General features: G+C 42.1%; 1 protein-coding gene across 3 annotated transcripts in view; it reads left to right on the plus strand.

The window, feature by feature from the left end:
* Positions 1 to 17,244, plus strand: part of PODN (podocan) — a 123,064-nt gene that overhangs the window by 41,500 nt on the left and 64,320 nt on the right. Inside the window, exon 2 of one of the 3 annotated variants that reach the window (XM_073593511.1) lies at positions 3,466 to 3,515. The exons of the other annotated variants lie outside the window; for them this stretch is intronic. Coding sequence (XP_073449612.1) covers positions 3,474 to 3,515 — 42 coding nt within the window. The 5' untranslated portion in view covers positions 3,466 to 3,473. The remainder of the gene's footprint in view (positions 1 to 3,465; positions 3,516 to 17,244) is intronic. 3 annotated transcript variants of the gene reach the window in all.

Here is a 17,244-nt window from a genome sequence, read left to right on the forward strand (position 1 = left end):
CATTCATTTTTCTTCCTTTTGGGACAAAGTTTTTACATAAATGAACAAAAGCTGAACATTGCAAGCACACCTGTCAGTGTTACATGGTTTATTCCAACTGACGTGTTTGCTGGACAGCTTGGTCTGTTACAGGAAGCTGAAAAACATCAGACTTACTGGCCGGACCTCCAGATAATAAACTATTTTTACAGGGGGACTCGGAAAACAAAGACTGCAGTGTTATTGCTAGTGACAGACTGGATCATATATGTCATTTTTTTGGCCATAGTATCACTTCAGGTTAAGCAATAAGGGGGCTCACTTACACTCCAAACTGTCTGCAATAATTAAGGGCTAACATGGTCCTGAGGATAGGGGTGAGGTGGGGAATGTAAAGGGGTGGGGGTGTGATGACAGGAATGTGATGGGTGGCTGAGGACAGGAATGTGAAGGAGGAGGGGGTGCTATAAAAGGGGGGTAAGGATAGGAACGTAAAGGAGGGTGGTGACGACACAGAAGTGAGGGGAGGGGGTGATATGAAGGGGGACTGAGGACAGTAATATGAAGGGGGAAATGTGTTATGAATGGGGGGGCTGTGATGTGAAGGGGGGGGGTTTGATGTGAAGGGGGGGTTGATGTGCAGGGGGGGACTGAGTACACTGTAATGACGGGATTGTGATGTGAAGGATCTGAGGCTAGGTTTATAATATTGCTACCTGTGTTCTGCATGTAGGCAGCCTATTCATTTCAATGGGCTCTCTTACATGCAAAAACACACAAAGAGTAATCCCTGACCCTTCTAAATCACATTGCACCAAGCTGGTTTGGCGCTCAAAAACGTGCAGCATTTGCCAATGCTTCAAGGTGCAAATGAAAAATGGGATTTGGACCCCTGCTGGAAGAAAACTTTAGTGACTGGACCACATTGAATTTGATTTCAATACCCCTGCACTATATTATAAATTTACCTTTTATATATATATATATATATATATATATATATATATATATATATATATATATATATATATATATATATATATATATACACATACATACATACATACATACATACACACATATATATATATATATATATATATATATATATATATATATACACACACACACATTAATACATTATTGGGTCCTAATTTTATGAATTTGACACATACCATTTATAGTATCTCCATGCACTTTCCTGGCAATGCATGGACACAATCTACTGAAAAGTGCTGTAATGACTTTCCTAACTGACCTACACCCTTCATTTTTCTGGGCAGTAGGGACAGTCTGTCGGTGGAGCTGGTTCATCTCTGCTGAGGGACCAGCTGTCTCTAAAGATTTCTCTATGTTGGATTTTAGAAAATCCTTTCTCTTATTCTTCCAGTGAAATCGTTGCATTATTAAATAATGAACGATGGTGAGTGAAGATAAGTTGTTTTTCTGATTGCTAAGCAAAGATAAGTTTTCTATCTGTTTGCTGAGCGAAGATAAATTGTTTTTCAATCTGATTGCTGAGTAAAGCTAAACGCTTCCTTTCACATCAGAGTCTACAAACAACTGAGCTGTACAGGTGCTAACTGGTTATTTCTAGATCTAGGTGATGACATCACAGTGGGCAAAACTACAGCACTGATTGGTTGCTAGGTAGTCTTATCAACCAATCACCAGCTGGGAAACCAATCACTTAGCAACCATTTACCAGCTGGGCATCAACTTCCCACTGTATTGTCCTCTGCCCCCCTCCCCCCTGTGCTTTTTTGGGGCGGGGTTTTTATTGTGAGCTTGATAGTTTTTTTTTTAAAAGGGCACCGTCTAGTAACCCCCCTCCCCCTTTGGATCTTTGCTTTCCTTCATGTTGTCCTGGTAGATCTCACCCTCTAAAAGGTTGCCTACCCTGCATTTAAGTGTTTGTATAACCAAACTTTTATTTTATTTTTTTAAGTTTAATTTTTAAACGTTGAAATTCATAACAATTAAGAATGATCTTCCGCCTAGGTTCACACTTGTGCGATGCGGGAACCAGTGTGATTCCAGCGACGGTTCCCGCATCGCATCTCTCCCGCAGGCAGTTCACATTGCCCTCTGCGAACCGCTGCGGGTGTCAATACTTTGTTAATGACACCCCCAGATCGGTTCACAGATCGCAGTGTGAACTGGGAACCCGCACAGGAATCGGATCGCATAGGTGAGAACACCCATGCGATCCGTTTTCAGCGTGGGGGAAAAAAAGTCCCTGCACTTTTTTCCTGTGAATTTAATGCGAGTTCAGCCATACAACTGTATGGCTGAACTCGCATCGCACAGACATCGCATGTAATCGGCACCTGCGGTGCGGGTGCAAATCACATGCGATGTCTGAGATCGCATATGTGTGAACCTGGGCTCAGGGTGGGGTGGACCACGAGTTCATCTGAACCTCCAGCTGTTTACAGTTCAAGAAAATGATCTTGTGTTTGATCATTGCCATGGCAACCATAATCAAAAGTGGACTGTGGTCAGGTGGTTTCTAAGGTCCAATCATGAGGATTTGCTAATGTTACAGCCCCCTCCCTATAAAATCAGCAACGTGTCATTGTCCATAGCAACCAATCAGCTTCTATCTTTCCTTTATTTCCACACAGCTTAGAAAAGGAAAATATAAAAGCTGTTGGCTGTTCTTAAGTAGAGACAAAGTTTGTCTCAGACTCTTTTAAGTAATTACCCCCCCCCCCCCCCAGCAGATTAGGGAGAGATCGGACAGTAAGAAGCTGGAGCTGATAGCTGAGAAAACATCATTCTATTTTATATTCTGTCTCAGACACAATCACAGGGTTTATTTTATGATAGGTAATAGGACAGGTGATAGGTAATAGGACAGGTGATAGGTAATAGGACAGGTGATAGGTAATAGGACAGATGATAGGTAATAGGACAGATGATAGGACAGGTGATAGGTAATAGGACAGATAATAGGACAGGTGATAGGTAATAGGACAGGTGATAGGTAATAGGACAGGTGATAGGTAATAGGACAGGTGATAGGTAATAGGACAGATGATATGTAATAGGACAGGTGATAGGTAATACATGGCAGGTTGGTGGGCAGTACAGAAAATGTCCATACTTATACTTATGAGACGAGGGGGGGGGAATATTAAACTTTCATTTCTGAGATGTGTAGAATAAAATAAAAGATAGAAGCCTACTGGTTGCTATGGGCAACGGCTTATAAAAATAATACTGTAATGTTGATTTTTTTTATGTTTGAGAAAGGCTGTTGGTGATCCCATTCAAATTGGGGCTTGAGAGACAAAAAATGAATATAAATGGGAAAATGCTCACCACTATATTTGGGGTGTTGTTTCTGGAACTATATATTGTGGATTTCCACAATTGTAAATAGCTGTTGGGGTCCCCTTCAAACTGAGGGCAAATGGCTACAAAGTACAACATTTTTTGGTGTTTTTACTGGAAAAATGACATTGTAATGTTGATTTCTAGATTAAAAAATGACTGTCGGTGGTCCTGTGCAAAAAATAAACTCCGGGAAGGTAGGTACAGCAATCTTTTATATAATAATAATCACCTGAAATTGATTTGTAGCCCCTAGCAGCTGCTTATAAATATCTCCACAGATATTAAGTATAATCAAGTTAGAAAGTAGCCCTTGTACCAACTCATCACATGCCTTCAAAGACTAATATGGAAGAAAGAAATTGTGCGAAAAACTATTGTAATCAATTATCAATAAAGTGCTATTTATGTGAAAATAAATCTTATGTGACCAACAATTAATATACCTTATTTATTGATTATTAGTTATATTAGATATGTTTGCAAATAAATAGCACTTTTTTTTTATTGATAATTGATTATATTAGGATTTTTTGCACACATTTTTGTTCCATATTAGTCATTGAAGGTATTAAGCATTATATAATGAGTTGGTACAATGGCTGCTTTTTAACCACTTGACCACTGGGCACTTAAACCCCCTTCCTAACCAGACCAATTTTCAGCTTTCGGTGCTCTCACATTTTGAATGACAATTACTCAGTCATGCAACACTGTATCTATATGAAATTTTTGTCCTTTTTTTCACACAAATAGAGCTTTCTTTTGGTGGTATTTAATCACCGTTGGATTTTTTATTTTTTGCGCTATAAAAGAAAAAAGACTGAAAATTCGGTAAAAAAATGAAATTTTCTTTGTTTCCGTTATAAAATTTAGCAAATTTAGTAATTTTTCTTCGTAAATTTTGGCCACAATTTATACTGCTACATATCTTTGGTAAAAATAAGTACAAATCGGTGTAAATTATTTGGTCTTTGTGAAAGTTATAGAGTCCAAAAGCTATGGTGCCAATATCTGAAAATTGATCTCACCTGAAGTACTGACGGCCTATCTATATTCTTGAGACCCTAACATGCCAGAAAAGTACAAATACCCCCCAAATGACCCCTTTTTGGAAAGAAGACATTTCAAGGTATTTAGAAAGATGCATGGTGAGTTTTTTGAAGTTGTCATTTTTTCCCCACGATTCTTTGCAAAATCAAGATTTTTTTTTTCTTTTTTTTTTTTTCCACAAAAATGTCATATTAGCAGGTTATTTCTCACACACAGCATATGCATACCACAAATTACACCCCAAAACACATTCTTCTATTACTCCCGAGTATGGCGATACCACATGTGTGAGATTTTTACACAGTGTGGCCACATACAGAGGCCCAACATGCACGGAGCACCTCCATGCGTTCTGGAGCACCCAGGCCAATTCTGACATTTCTCTCCTAAATGTAAAAATCATCATTTATTTGCTAGAAAATTACATAGAACCCCAAAACATTATATATGTTTTTTTTAGCAAAGACCCTAGAGAATACAATGGTGGTTGTTGCAACTTTTTATCTTGCACGGTATTTGCGCAGCAATTTTTTGAACGCTTTTTTTGGGGGAAAAAAACAGTTTTGTGCTTTAAAAAAAAACAAAAACAGTAAAGTTGGCCCAATGTTTTTGCATAATGTGAAAGATGAAGTTACGCCGAGTAAATAGATACCTAACATGTCACCCTTCAAAATTGCACACGCTCGTGGAATGGCGCCAAACTTCGCTACTTAAAAATCCCCATAGGCGACGCTTTAACATTTTTTACTGGTTACATGTTTTGAGTTACAGAGGAGGTCTAGGGCCAAAATGATTTCTCTCGCTCTAACGTTCGCACCGATACCTCACATGTGTGGTTTGAACACCGTTTTCATATGTGGGCGGGACTTACGTGTGCATTCGCTTCTGCATGCGACCACACGGACAGGGGCACTTTAAAAATTTTTTTTTTTTTTTTATTGTTCATTTTACTTTATTTATTTTAGTTTGACACTTTTTTCCAAAAAAAAAATGTTTTGATCACTTTTATTCCTATTACAAGGAATGTAAACATCCCTTGTAATAGGAATATGGCATGACAGGTCCTCTTTACAGTGAGATATGGAGTCAATAAGACCCCACATCTCACCTCTAGGCTGGGAAGCCTGAAATAAAAAAAAAAAAAACGATCCTGGCTTCGATCGTAGCGGTGAGATGGTAGAAGCACCGGAGGGAGGCAGGAAGGGGAGGAGGTCCCCTCTCGCCTCCCATAAGAACGATCAAGCAGTGGAATAGCCGCTATGATCATTCCTATGGTGTAGGGAATCGCCGGCTGAAAAAGATGATATCTGAATGATGCCTGTAGATGCACCCATCATTCAGATATCCCCGCACAAAGTCAAGGACGTCGTATGATGGCCAGCGGGCGGGAAGTGGTTAAAACACATTTTTTTTTTTAACACAAAGTTGTCCATTTATACAATATTTCGAACACATAGCATGTACATAGCAAAAATGACACCCCGAAATAGATTCACCTACTCCTCCTGAGTACGGCGATACCCCATGTGTAAGACTTCCACAGCCTGGCCACATACAGGGGCCGAGTACAGCTAAATATGGCCGAGCATGGCCGAGCATGGCTGAGCATGGCTGCGCATGGCAGGGTATGGCTGCGCATGGCTGGGTATGGCTGCGCATGGCAGGGTATCGCCGAGTATGACTGGGTATGACTGGGTATGGCTGGGCATTGCAGGGTGTTGCAGAGTATTGCAGAGTATTGCAGGGTGTTGCAGAGTATTGCAGAGTATTGCAGGGCGTTGCAGAGTATTGCAGAGTATTGCAGGGTGTTGCGGAGTAGTACAGAGTATTGCGGGGTATTGCAGGGTATTGAAGAGTATTGTGGGGTGTTGCTGAGTATTGTGGGGTGTTGCGGGCTATTGTGGGATATTGCGGGCTATTGTGGGGTATTGCAGAGTATTGTGGGGTGTTGCAGAGTAGTGTGGGGTGTTGCGGAGTATTGCAGGGTATTGTGGGGTGTTGCGAAGTATTGTGGGGTATTGTGGGGTATTGTGGGGTATTGGGGGGTATTGTGGGGTGTTGCGGAGTATTGTGGGGTGTTGCAGAGTAGTGCGGGGTATTGTGGGGTGTTGCAGAGTAGTGCGGGGTATTGCGGGGTATTGTGGGGTGTTGCGGAGTATTGTGGGGTGTTGCAGAGTAGTGCGGGGTATTGTGGGGTGTTGCAGAGTAGTGCGGGGTATTGTGGGGTATTGTGGGGTGTTGCAGAGTAGTGCGGGGTATTGCAGAGCATTGTGGGGTGTTGCGGAGTAGTGCAGAGTATTGTGGAGTATTGCGGTGTATTGTGGTGTATTGTGGGGTGTTGCAGAGTAGTGCGGGGTATTGCGGAGTAGTGCAGAGCATTGTGGGGTATTGTGGGGTGTTGCGGAGTAGTGCAGAGTATTGTGGGGTATTATAGTATGGAGGGATTGCTGAGCATGGAGGGATGGATGGCTGGATGTGACTGTATTTGTCACAGAGCAGCGTTGTGGGCACTACAGATGCAGCCCACAACGCTGCTACCATCCAATCCCTCCCCCGCTCCTCCCCCCCTCTGTACCGATCGGTACACAGAGGGGAGGGAGGAACCGGCGTCATGACATGACGCCGGTTTGTTTACATGTGATCGCTCCGTCATTTGACGGAGCGATCACATGGTAAACTGCCGCGATTAGCGGCCGTTCACTGTGATCCGTGATGCGCCGGGTCCTCCGGACCCGGCGCTCACGGAAGTTCTCAGGTGCGCGTCCCAGGGGGCGCGCGAGAGCAGTATTCTGGGAGGACGTCCATGGACGCCCTCCCAGGATAAGCCGACCGCGCTGTGGCCGTCTTTCGGCTATGGCCCGGTCGGCATGTGGTTAATCTGATTATACAGCAATCTTTTGTTGACTTTTTGGAGTAAATGGCTCTGTTTTGTGGATTTCTATATATTGTTTTAAACCAAGTAATTTAACCACTTCACGCAAAATCATGTACCTGTACGTCATTTTGTTGAAGTGGTTATACTGGGGTGATGTCTGCACCCCAGTACTGTTTTTTAGAGTGGACGGTCGGCTTTCATGTGATAACAATCGATGTGGCTAAATAGACGCTCGGCCATTATCACAACATCCTCCCCCTTCTGCCGCTCCGCCTGGGTCTCCCTCCCACTGGTCTCTGATGTAGTAACCCAGAAGCGACATCACAACGTTCCTTCCGGTTTACTTGGCAGCCAACGGCGCTGATTTAAAAAAATCCAAGGTATTCAAAAAATGAGGATTTTGGCGTTCGGAATACTTTGAAGTGCAGAGGAGGGGTTTGGGGGCTTTTAGACCCGAGATCTCTCCATAAAGATTACCTGTCACTGCCTATTACTGTCACAAAGAAGTTTACATTCCTTGTTACAGCAATAAAAGGTGATCAGATTTTTTTTTTTAAAGGAACAGTGTAATAATTAATAAATAAATAAGATTAAAAAAAATTTAAAGCACCCCTGTCCCCGCGTGCTCTCACTCCAAAGAAAATACATACGTAAGTCACACCCGCAAAAGTAAACAGTGTTTAAATCACACGTGAGGTATCCCTGCGATCATTAGAGTGAGAGCAATAATTCTAGCAAAAACTTCCTCTGTAACTCTAAACTGGTAACCATTAAAAAAATTTGAAGCGTCACGTATGGAGATTTTTAAGTACCATAGTTTGTCGACATTCCACAAGTGCGTGCAATTTTAAACCGTAACATGTTAGGTATCTATTTACTCGGCATAACATCATCGTTCACAATATACCAAAAATTTGGGCTAACTTTATTGTTTTTGTTTTTTAATTCAGTGTAGTGTAATTTTTCCAAAACTGCGTTTAAAAGACAGCTGCGCAAATACCATGTGACATTAAATATTGCAATGGCCGCCATTTTATTCTCTAGGGTCTTTGCTAAAAAATTATATATATAATGTTTGGAGGTTCTAAGTCATTTTCTAGCAAAAAATACTGATTTTAACTAGTAAATAACAAGTGTCAGAAATAGGCTTGGTCTTGAAGTGGTTAAGGGCACAGAAAAGAGGAAAGGGTACATTAAATGCAGAATTACTTTCTGCTAAGAAGTCAACAACAGAGAGAGATAGGCTACTAACTAAAGCAGGCCATACATGGTCGAATTTCGAACGAATTTTCTTTTCAAAATCAGAAAGTTTGTTTTTTTTGTGATCCGATGGTGCCACCATTGATTTTTGAAATTCGGCCGACCAAGCCTTCAATTTCACCTCATGTTGCTACAGAAAAGAATTTTCGTGTCTGGGAATCTTCTTTTCTCTCCGTAAATTTTCTTTTCTTATTACATTTCTCGCACGATTCTCCCATTGTTGATTAGAAAATCGTTCGTTTTTCTAAAAATTTTGTCTGATTCTAAAAAACATGTCCGATTTCTCAAATTTGATTGCCGCACGAAAATCGTCTGTTGCTGCAGCCCACTAATGGTGCGAAATCCGTATGAAAATTCTTTGATACGATTTTCGAAAGAAAATTCTTTCGAAATTTGAACTGTGTATGGCCGGCATAAGTTAAACATGTGTCAAGGAACATTACCGTGTCAGAGGAGTAAATGTACATAATAATAGTATTTTTTTTCTCCATTCATGTGTCTATATGAGAAATAAAATCTGATGTAAGGGGACCAAGCACAGGGGGAAAATGAGTCATAGCAAAAATAATAGAGGTAATAAAATGGGGGAAGTGGGGAAAATGATCCTATCAGATATAAAATAGGAAAACAGTTTGCAAGGTATAAAGAGGGGGCAAAAGGATGAAAGAAGGGGAACAGGAAAGAGTAAGGCAATGTGTGAAAAAACAATTGGGAAGCTCATGCCAGAGTTTTTAAGTCTGAGAAATTGATGAAACCCATCCAAGGCCTCCATTTTTCCATAAATGTGTCATATGTGTCATGATATTGGACGACTCATTGCTCTATTCCAGTGAAGGGGTTAACACTAGGGGGCAGTGAAGGGATTAAGTGTGTCCTAGTTTGTGTTCTAACTGAAGGGGGATGGGAACTGTGCAGGGAAGATAACAGATCGTCTGTTCATACTCTGTATGAACAGACGATCTGTCAGCTCTCCCCTCAGAGTGTTTACACACACAGTTTCGGGTTCTCCGTGTGCCCCGAGTAATCGCAGGAGCCCGGCGGTGATCGAGACCGCGCACGCCCCCTAGTGGCCACAGGGCGAAGCGACGTTACATAATATAGTTTCGCCCAGCCGTGCCATTCTGCCGCAGTACAACTGCGACGGCTGGTCAGCATGTGGTTAAAGCATTAAAGGTTCCATAATTCTGTAGGGAATAACTAACAGGATACTCCTATATAGGACTAAAAAGATGAAGAATTCTGCAAAACTACATACAAAGACACTGGCCAGTTGTACTATCCAGTCACAGGATGGTAATGGTAGGAGAAATCCTTTCCTCTTCTAGTCCACCAAACAGGAATGCACCCCAAAGGAATGTGTCCCCCCAGCCCCCCTTTCTATTGGACAATGGAGGGCCATGCAGAAGGACGTTATAAGGGCAGAATGCTTGTCCTTTGGGGCACATTCCTGTTTGGTGGACTAGGAGAGAAGAGGGGTTTCTCCCTTTATTCCAATCCTATGACAGGACACTACTCAATCCTGAGAAGTGTTTCCTCTTGGTAGCCTTGGATCCATATATACAGTATCAGTGAAAAATTTAGTGCGCAAGTGCTATCATATGCCTCCTTCCCCTGATCTGTCTTTTCTTTTCCCCCCTTGCAGAATATGGTCTACCTGTCTATGTGTGTGTGTCTATTATGGAATTCTGTATTTTGTTTTACTATAGACCCATTGAGATAAACTATGCAGCTTTGACCAAAGTTGAATAATGCCCTTGCTATAGTTGTAGGCCATTTATGTAACTCAAGAAGGCTGACTGGAAAACTTCTAGGATGTTGCTAAAATACTCCAAGCTATTAATGTTCACCTTCACCATTCCAGGAGCGAGCTCTCTAATTTTGAACTCAGAGCTACTGCATCAGGAGAGAGAAAGGACATGTGAGGGGGTTTGAATTATAGAAAGAGCTCCCTCCAGTGATGGTGGACGTGACCACTAAGGTTGGCTTGGTTTCTCTTAGCAACATCCTAGAAGTTTTCCAGTCAGGCTTTGTGTGGTACGTGAATGACCTATGCCAAGGGCATTATTCGACTTTGGTCAAAGCTGCACAGTTTGTTTTCATCTATAGACATCCTTTATCTGCATAGGCATTTTTTTGGCAAAGGTGAACGATGCCTTTAAGCTATTAGTTAGAAATCCATTACATAGAAACTGAGTAAAATACGGAGACTGAGTGGCATCCCTACTGAGGAAGCTGGTGACTCCTAGTGTATGAAGAAACTCTGGGTTGTTAATGATGGGTAAGTGGGGGCCATATGGAGTAGAAACACAGATATACCAAAAATGGTGCAAAAGTGACCCTATAATCTATCTACACATAACGGCCTATATCAGCCACTGGAGGAACATAAGCAAATCCATAAAAAGTCCATAACCGCCCATCTGCTTCATAAAAGTCCATAGAAAGCTCATTCGAGATCATGTAGGGTTTATAGTTCATCCGCACAACACCACAGCAGCCGCTCATCTCCAGGATCTTTGTGGAAATCCAGCTAGCAGTATGATGAATAATACAAGGCAGGGCCTGGGACTTCTGAGTGGTGGCTGAAACTCTGTACTCTGTGCTGGAGATTGCTGGAGAATTCTGAAGTATATATATCTGTCATAGAAAATAATAAACACTGAGCACACATAACGGAGGTTAGCACAATGTATATATTGCATATTGTCAACAGATACACGGATTGACCTCTGGGGGAGACAATTTATAATTTTTTTGTTTCCTTAAAGGGACCCCATTCATTTACCTGACCACAGCAATGCAATCTTTACATGACAAGCAATAATCTTAGTTATACTTTTTGGACTCTGTCTTCTATGCATTGCACCCACTGAGGTCTGTCCCCCTTAAGCAGATGGGAATCAGTGTCAGCATTTACAAAAAACATCAGCATACAGTTTCTTTTTTCTTACCCCATCCAGCCCAGCGATGATGTCCTGTCTGATCTTGTACATGCTTCGTATGAGCAGTGGAGCAGTTTGTTGATGTCCATTAGTAAACTATTCCACAGCTTGTATTGTGATTGCAGCAGTCCAGACACACTTCTGCACATATGCCGTACTGACCGAGGTTTGATATTAATTAGAAAAAACTTAATGTGAATAAATCAACGAGATCAGATAGCTTACACCTGAGAGTTCTCAAGGAACTTAGCCATGTCATAGCCAGACCATTGTTCCTAATTTTTCTGTTTCAATATTTTATTGAAGTTTCAAGAAGCATAACAAGATCACTGATCCTTCCCTATCTTTCCAGGCTTCTCTCGGGGGAATATCTGATTTCCAATAAAAAAGTTACACCCAGATTGTCTGACCCAACCTGTTTCTCGAGGGGTCCTGACCATCTCTGCATTCTTGAGCTCTTTGTGGCCTTGGTCATTCCTATTCCCCTTCTGAAGTAAATGCATTATCCCTAGACCAGATGCTCTTTTGGGGCATGTGAGTACCCACACAACTGTCGTCAACTTTTAAACTCTTAGAAACAGCAGCAGCTCATCATTTCAGATTTTAAGTATCATTAACTCACATCATTAATTTAAGTTTCTGCAGGTACACCTTTTCTAAGCCAACTACTCTGGATGGAGATCAAATGACTCTCTCTTCTCTCCTGAACTTATAAAGAAGGTATCCTTAATAACCCATAGGAGGAGCCAGTGACATAACTAGAACCTTCAGGGTCCTGGTGCAAGAAACCATTGAGGCTCTTCCCACTGATCCCAGGGCTTTTTTATGCCCATTCTGGAACCCTTTATTACGGTCCCACAGTGGGCCACCTTCCTTCAATCTTGGGATTCTCCCACGGTGGGGGATCACCAGAGCCCAGTCACAAGTACAACCTTTGTGACCCTGGTAGTTCTGCCACTGGTGTTTGTTAGTAGTTTTTTTTATTTTTGTTCTTTTATTTCTTTAACCATTTTATCTTATTGTTTTTTTGCATATTGTTTATTGTTTAGGACCCCCATTGGGGGGCTTTGGTGAAATATCAGGGGTTTAAACAGACCCCTAATGTCTCACTTTTGAGACAGAGAAAAAGGACTGAGGACGGATACAACAGTCCATTTCTATGCAGCCTAAACATGAAAATACACAATCTTTGATTATAGTGAATCAAAAAAAAATGAATGAAAAGAAATGTGAAAAAATAAATAACACGTCATATGTCTGATCTATGTTGGAGATGTTGTGAATCGCGTGGCACACTATTACAGCTGTGGTGGTCTTGCCTGAATATAAAACCATTTTGGTCAGCTATATCTAAACTAAGTGAAACAAATGTGAACAAATATCTGCGCTAACTAGAAAAAAGGGTTAGCAGCCAGCATAGTTTGTTGATTCATCAAACGCACATAAAAAAGGTCAAAATGCAGCGCTAAATTGAAACAAAGTTATCAGGTGAATATAATAGTCCATAAGAACTTTTTGAAGAGTAAAAATGACGTAAAGCCTCCACCAAACTTCAGTGTGCACAAAGAAAGCACACCACACCCACGTGCTGCCAATCTGCCAACCAGAAAAATATGAAAAGCATGCGATGTAATCATAAGATGCCAAGGCTCAACAGTAACTCCGACACACTCCATCACAGACAGCCAGAAAATGGGAAAAGCCAGGTAGTCACATATCATCAGGACATCAAGGTTCACATGGGAAGATGAATGGATTATGCAGTCACTGGCAGGATAACCCAGTAGGAAGAGAGCAATAATAGTGAAGCCCGTATAGGTAAAACATAGGCATTTATTGTAGTCTACTTACAAGTATAAAATGTACATCATCACAGAAAGAAAATGGTCCGCGGCTCACAGCGTGCTTGCATCGGCTGATGCAAGCACGCTGTGAGCCGTGGACCATTTTCTTTCTAAGGGATCCCCTTCCAAGCTCTTCCTTCTCTAAAAAAAATGCTTCCTATCTATATTGTATTTCCCCCTTTTCAGCACTAGATGTCAGTACAATACCCACTGACAATTTTACTAATGCCAGTCAATGATACTTCAGCAGTTACAAAACTACCTCTTAAAATCAGTTTGTTAAAACCATATAGAAAAGAGACCCGACAAAAAAGTGTTACATAAAAAAATCTTTTTTTTTTTTTTTTTTTTGCAAAACAGTAATTTGCTATATAAGACTTTGCGATGATGCTCATATAGCAGAAACGGAATGTTTTTTTGCACTTACAGCTGATACGTGCTGGCAGCCCACTGAAATCTATTAGGATGCATGGCTCCACAAACACAGCCGCTTATCCTAATGTGACAGGTGTGGGGGTGTGGGTGAGTGTTCCCGAACACAGTGTGCATTTGGGGTCACTCACCTGCACACCTGTCACAGGTCCTAATAAAATTCAATAGGCTGCCTGCACACAGCACCTAGAAGCTACAGATGCTGCAAAAAATAGTCCATTCACACTATATGGGCATCATCGCCTGTGTGAACAAGGCCTAACTGTTTTTCATCCCACTTGGCGGCAGTGTATAAAGGATAATGTAATGTACCTTTCTGAAATGTCAATACTCATTAAGCTTCCTGTAACCTTTCCAGATGTTATTGGTATGTTTAGCAACCCTAACATGTCCACTTTGGTGGCTTTGCCTACATACTAGTGAATACATGGACAGAATGAAACATATGTTACATGCATTGTATGACTTGAGACACATTTCTTTATATCACACCCTATCCCCTTTTTGTAAGAGCTTTAAAATGAAATATCTCCCCCTAATTTCCAACCATTCTGCGTGGTAAACATTTTATACATGGGAAATAACCAATCCCATTGAACAATGTTACCCTTTTACTAATAGGGGGTTAGCCACATTATATACCAACTGATTTCTCAATGAAGGGGCTCTCCTATATTTAATTTGGGGATTGTTAGGTATTAGGGGATCTAAAATCTTATCTGTTTACTGAATGGGGCAGGGTTTACTCACCTGACCTCTGCTCTTCTATTATTACTTACACCTGACCTCTCCTCTACATGCGTTACTTACACCTGACTTCTCCTCTGCATGCGTTATCTACACCTGACCTCTCCTCTACATGCATTGTTTACACCTGACCTCTCTTCTACATGCGTTATCTACACCTAACCTCTCCTCTACATGCGTTATCTACACCTGACCTCTCCTCTACATGCGTTGTCTACACCTGACCTCTCCTCTACATGCGTTACTTACACCTGACCTCTCCTCTACATGCGTTATCTACACCTGACCTCTCCTCTACATGCTTTACTTACACCTGACCTCTCCTCTACATGCGTTACTTACACCTGATCTCTCCTCTACATGCGTTACTTACACCTGTCCTCTCATCTACATGCTTTACTTACACCTGACCTCTCCTCTACATGCATTGTTTACACCTGACCTCTCATCTACATGCGTTACTTACACCTGACCTCTCTTCTACATGCGTTACTTACACCTGACCTCTCTTCTACATGCGTTACTTACATCTGACCTCTCTTCTACATGCGTTACTTACACCTGACCTCTCCTCTACATGCATTGTTTACACCTGACCTCTCATCTACATGCGTTACTTACACCTGACCTCTCATCTACATGCGCTATTTACACCTGACCTCTCTTCTACGTGCATTGCTTACACCTGACCACTCCTCTACGTGCTTAACTTACAGCTGAATTTTCCTCTACATGTGTTACTTACACCTGACCTCTCTTCTACATGCGTTACTTACACCTGACCTCTCCTCTACATGCGTTACGTACACCTGACCTCTCCTCTACATGCGTTACTTACACCTGACCTCTCATCTACATGCGTTACTTACACCTGACTTCTGTTCTCTGTGTGCTACTTACATCTGACCTCAGCTCTCTGTATCTGATCTTTGCTCTTTTTGCATTACTTACATCTTATCCCTGCTCCTCTAGTCTTATTTACATGTGACCACTGCTTCCCATGCGTTAATTGCACCTGAACTCTGCTTCCTGTGCATTACCTACACCTGACCTCTGGTCTATCAGCGTTACTTACATCTGACCTCTGCAGTCTGTGCATTCCATTCTCTTCTTGACCTTTGAAAAACTGTCACACACTCCTGAACCCTGCACTTAACCAAAACCCTTTAATCTCTTCCTACTGTCATCACAGTTTGGCCACACCAACAAATCACTTCACCGCAAATAGCATGCCACATCATTTCTCTACTTGCAGTGTCCAATGTACTTTGTCTTTATACCTTGCACGTCTGCGTCTTGTTTTAAAAGACTGTAATCAAATGTTTTAGGGCATGTTAAAAATGTGTCATGATCTTTGAGTTTTGCTACCAATGGGGGTGTGGTTAAAAGTCAGCATGGTCGGTAGGGTGTCCCCAGATTTCATTTTGAAAGTCTGGTAACCTCACTTAGAGCTCAATTCAATAAAGAATGTCACATGAGATAATTGATTCACGTGACACATTTTTTCCAATTATCTCATACGATATTCAAATCGTCAATTCACACTGTCAATTTATGTGGTATTTACCGCACTAGTAAAAAATGCACGGTAAATACCACATAAACTGACTCTATAGTCAATCCACTAAACAGAATAAATAAATACATTTGTTGAACAAGTCGTGGTCTAGCCACATGTCATTCAAGGAATATATTCAATTATCGTTGCCTATTAAGGAGGCAGCACCCGCAGTTTCCTTAAAGAGGAGTTCCACCCGAGGTCCAATAAAAAAAAAAAAAAATTAAAAGTCAGCAGCTACAAATACTGCAGCTGCTAACTTTTAATTGGACACTTACCTGTCCCAGGGTCCAGCGATGCGGGGGATCGAAGCCCCGCTCGTCTCCCCCTCCGTTCAGCGGCGCCGGCATTGCAACTGTGGGCGCCGGGCTGTGGCTTCACAGCCTGGCACCCACTGCGCATGCGTGAGCGGCGCCGCGCGCCGTGATTGGCCGCTCGGTCACCTGGGACCTGTAATGGGTCCCAGATGATTGACAGGAGGGAGGGAGCAGAGCTGAGCCCTTCCTGTGCCGAGGGGGAAGTGATGTCACCAGCCCAGGCACTGGAAGAGGCAGACTACGAGGGACCACCTAGCAACAGGCATTTAGAGGTAAGTAAAAAAAAATATATATATCCAAATGTTTTTTTGTAGTTTTTTTTTTTATTTTTCATGTAGTTTTTTTTTTTTTTTTGGGGTGGAACCCCACTTTAACAACCAGTAAATAGCGGGCAATCCTCACTGACAGCAGAATGTAAACAAAAGAATTGCTGGCATTAAAACATTTTTTTTAAAACATTGTAGGGCCCCCCCCAATCCTACCAGGCCCTCCAGGTCTGGTATGGATTTTAAGGGGAACCCCATGCTGTGAGATCACTCCACAATTCATAGCAGACCCTTATCCGAGCATACAGCCCGGCAGGCCAGGAAAGGGGGCGAGTGAGCGTCCCTCTCCTTCTAAGCCATAACAGGCCACATGCCCTCAACATGGGGGGAGGCCCCCCGCCCCTTATGATGTTACCGACCAGGACATGCTGGGTCAGTGACGTCATCAGGTTGTGCGGCCGTCTTGTGATGTCATTGGCTGGCCCCACCCCTTAGTTTTTATCTACTTTGACCCCATACACATTCACATAGGGGAATGAGGCGGAGATCTGGGAGCCATCTTGTTAAAGGGGGCTTCCAGATTCCGTTAAGCCCCTGACCGCAGATACCCACAACCACAGCCCAGGTTTATA

This window comes from Aquarana catesbeiana, linkage group LG07 (genome assembly GCF_042186555.1).
Source record: "Aquarana catesbeiana isolate 2022-GZ linkage group LG07, ASM4218655v1, whole genome shotgun sequence".
Classification (NCBI taxonomy): domain Eukaryota; kingdom Metazoa; phylum Chordata; class Amphibia; order Anura; family Ranidae; genus Aquarana; species Aquarana catesbeiana.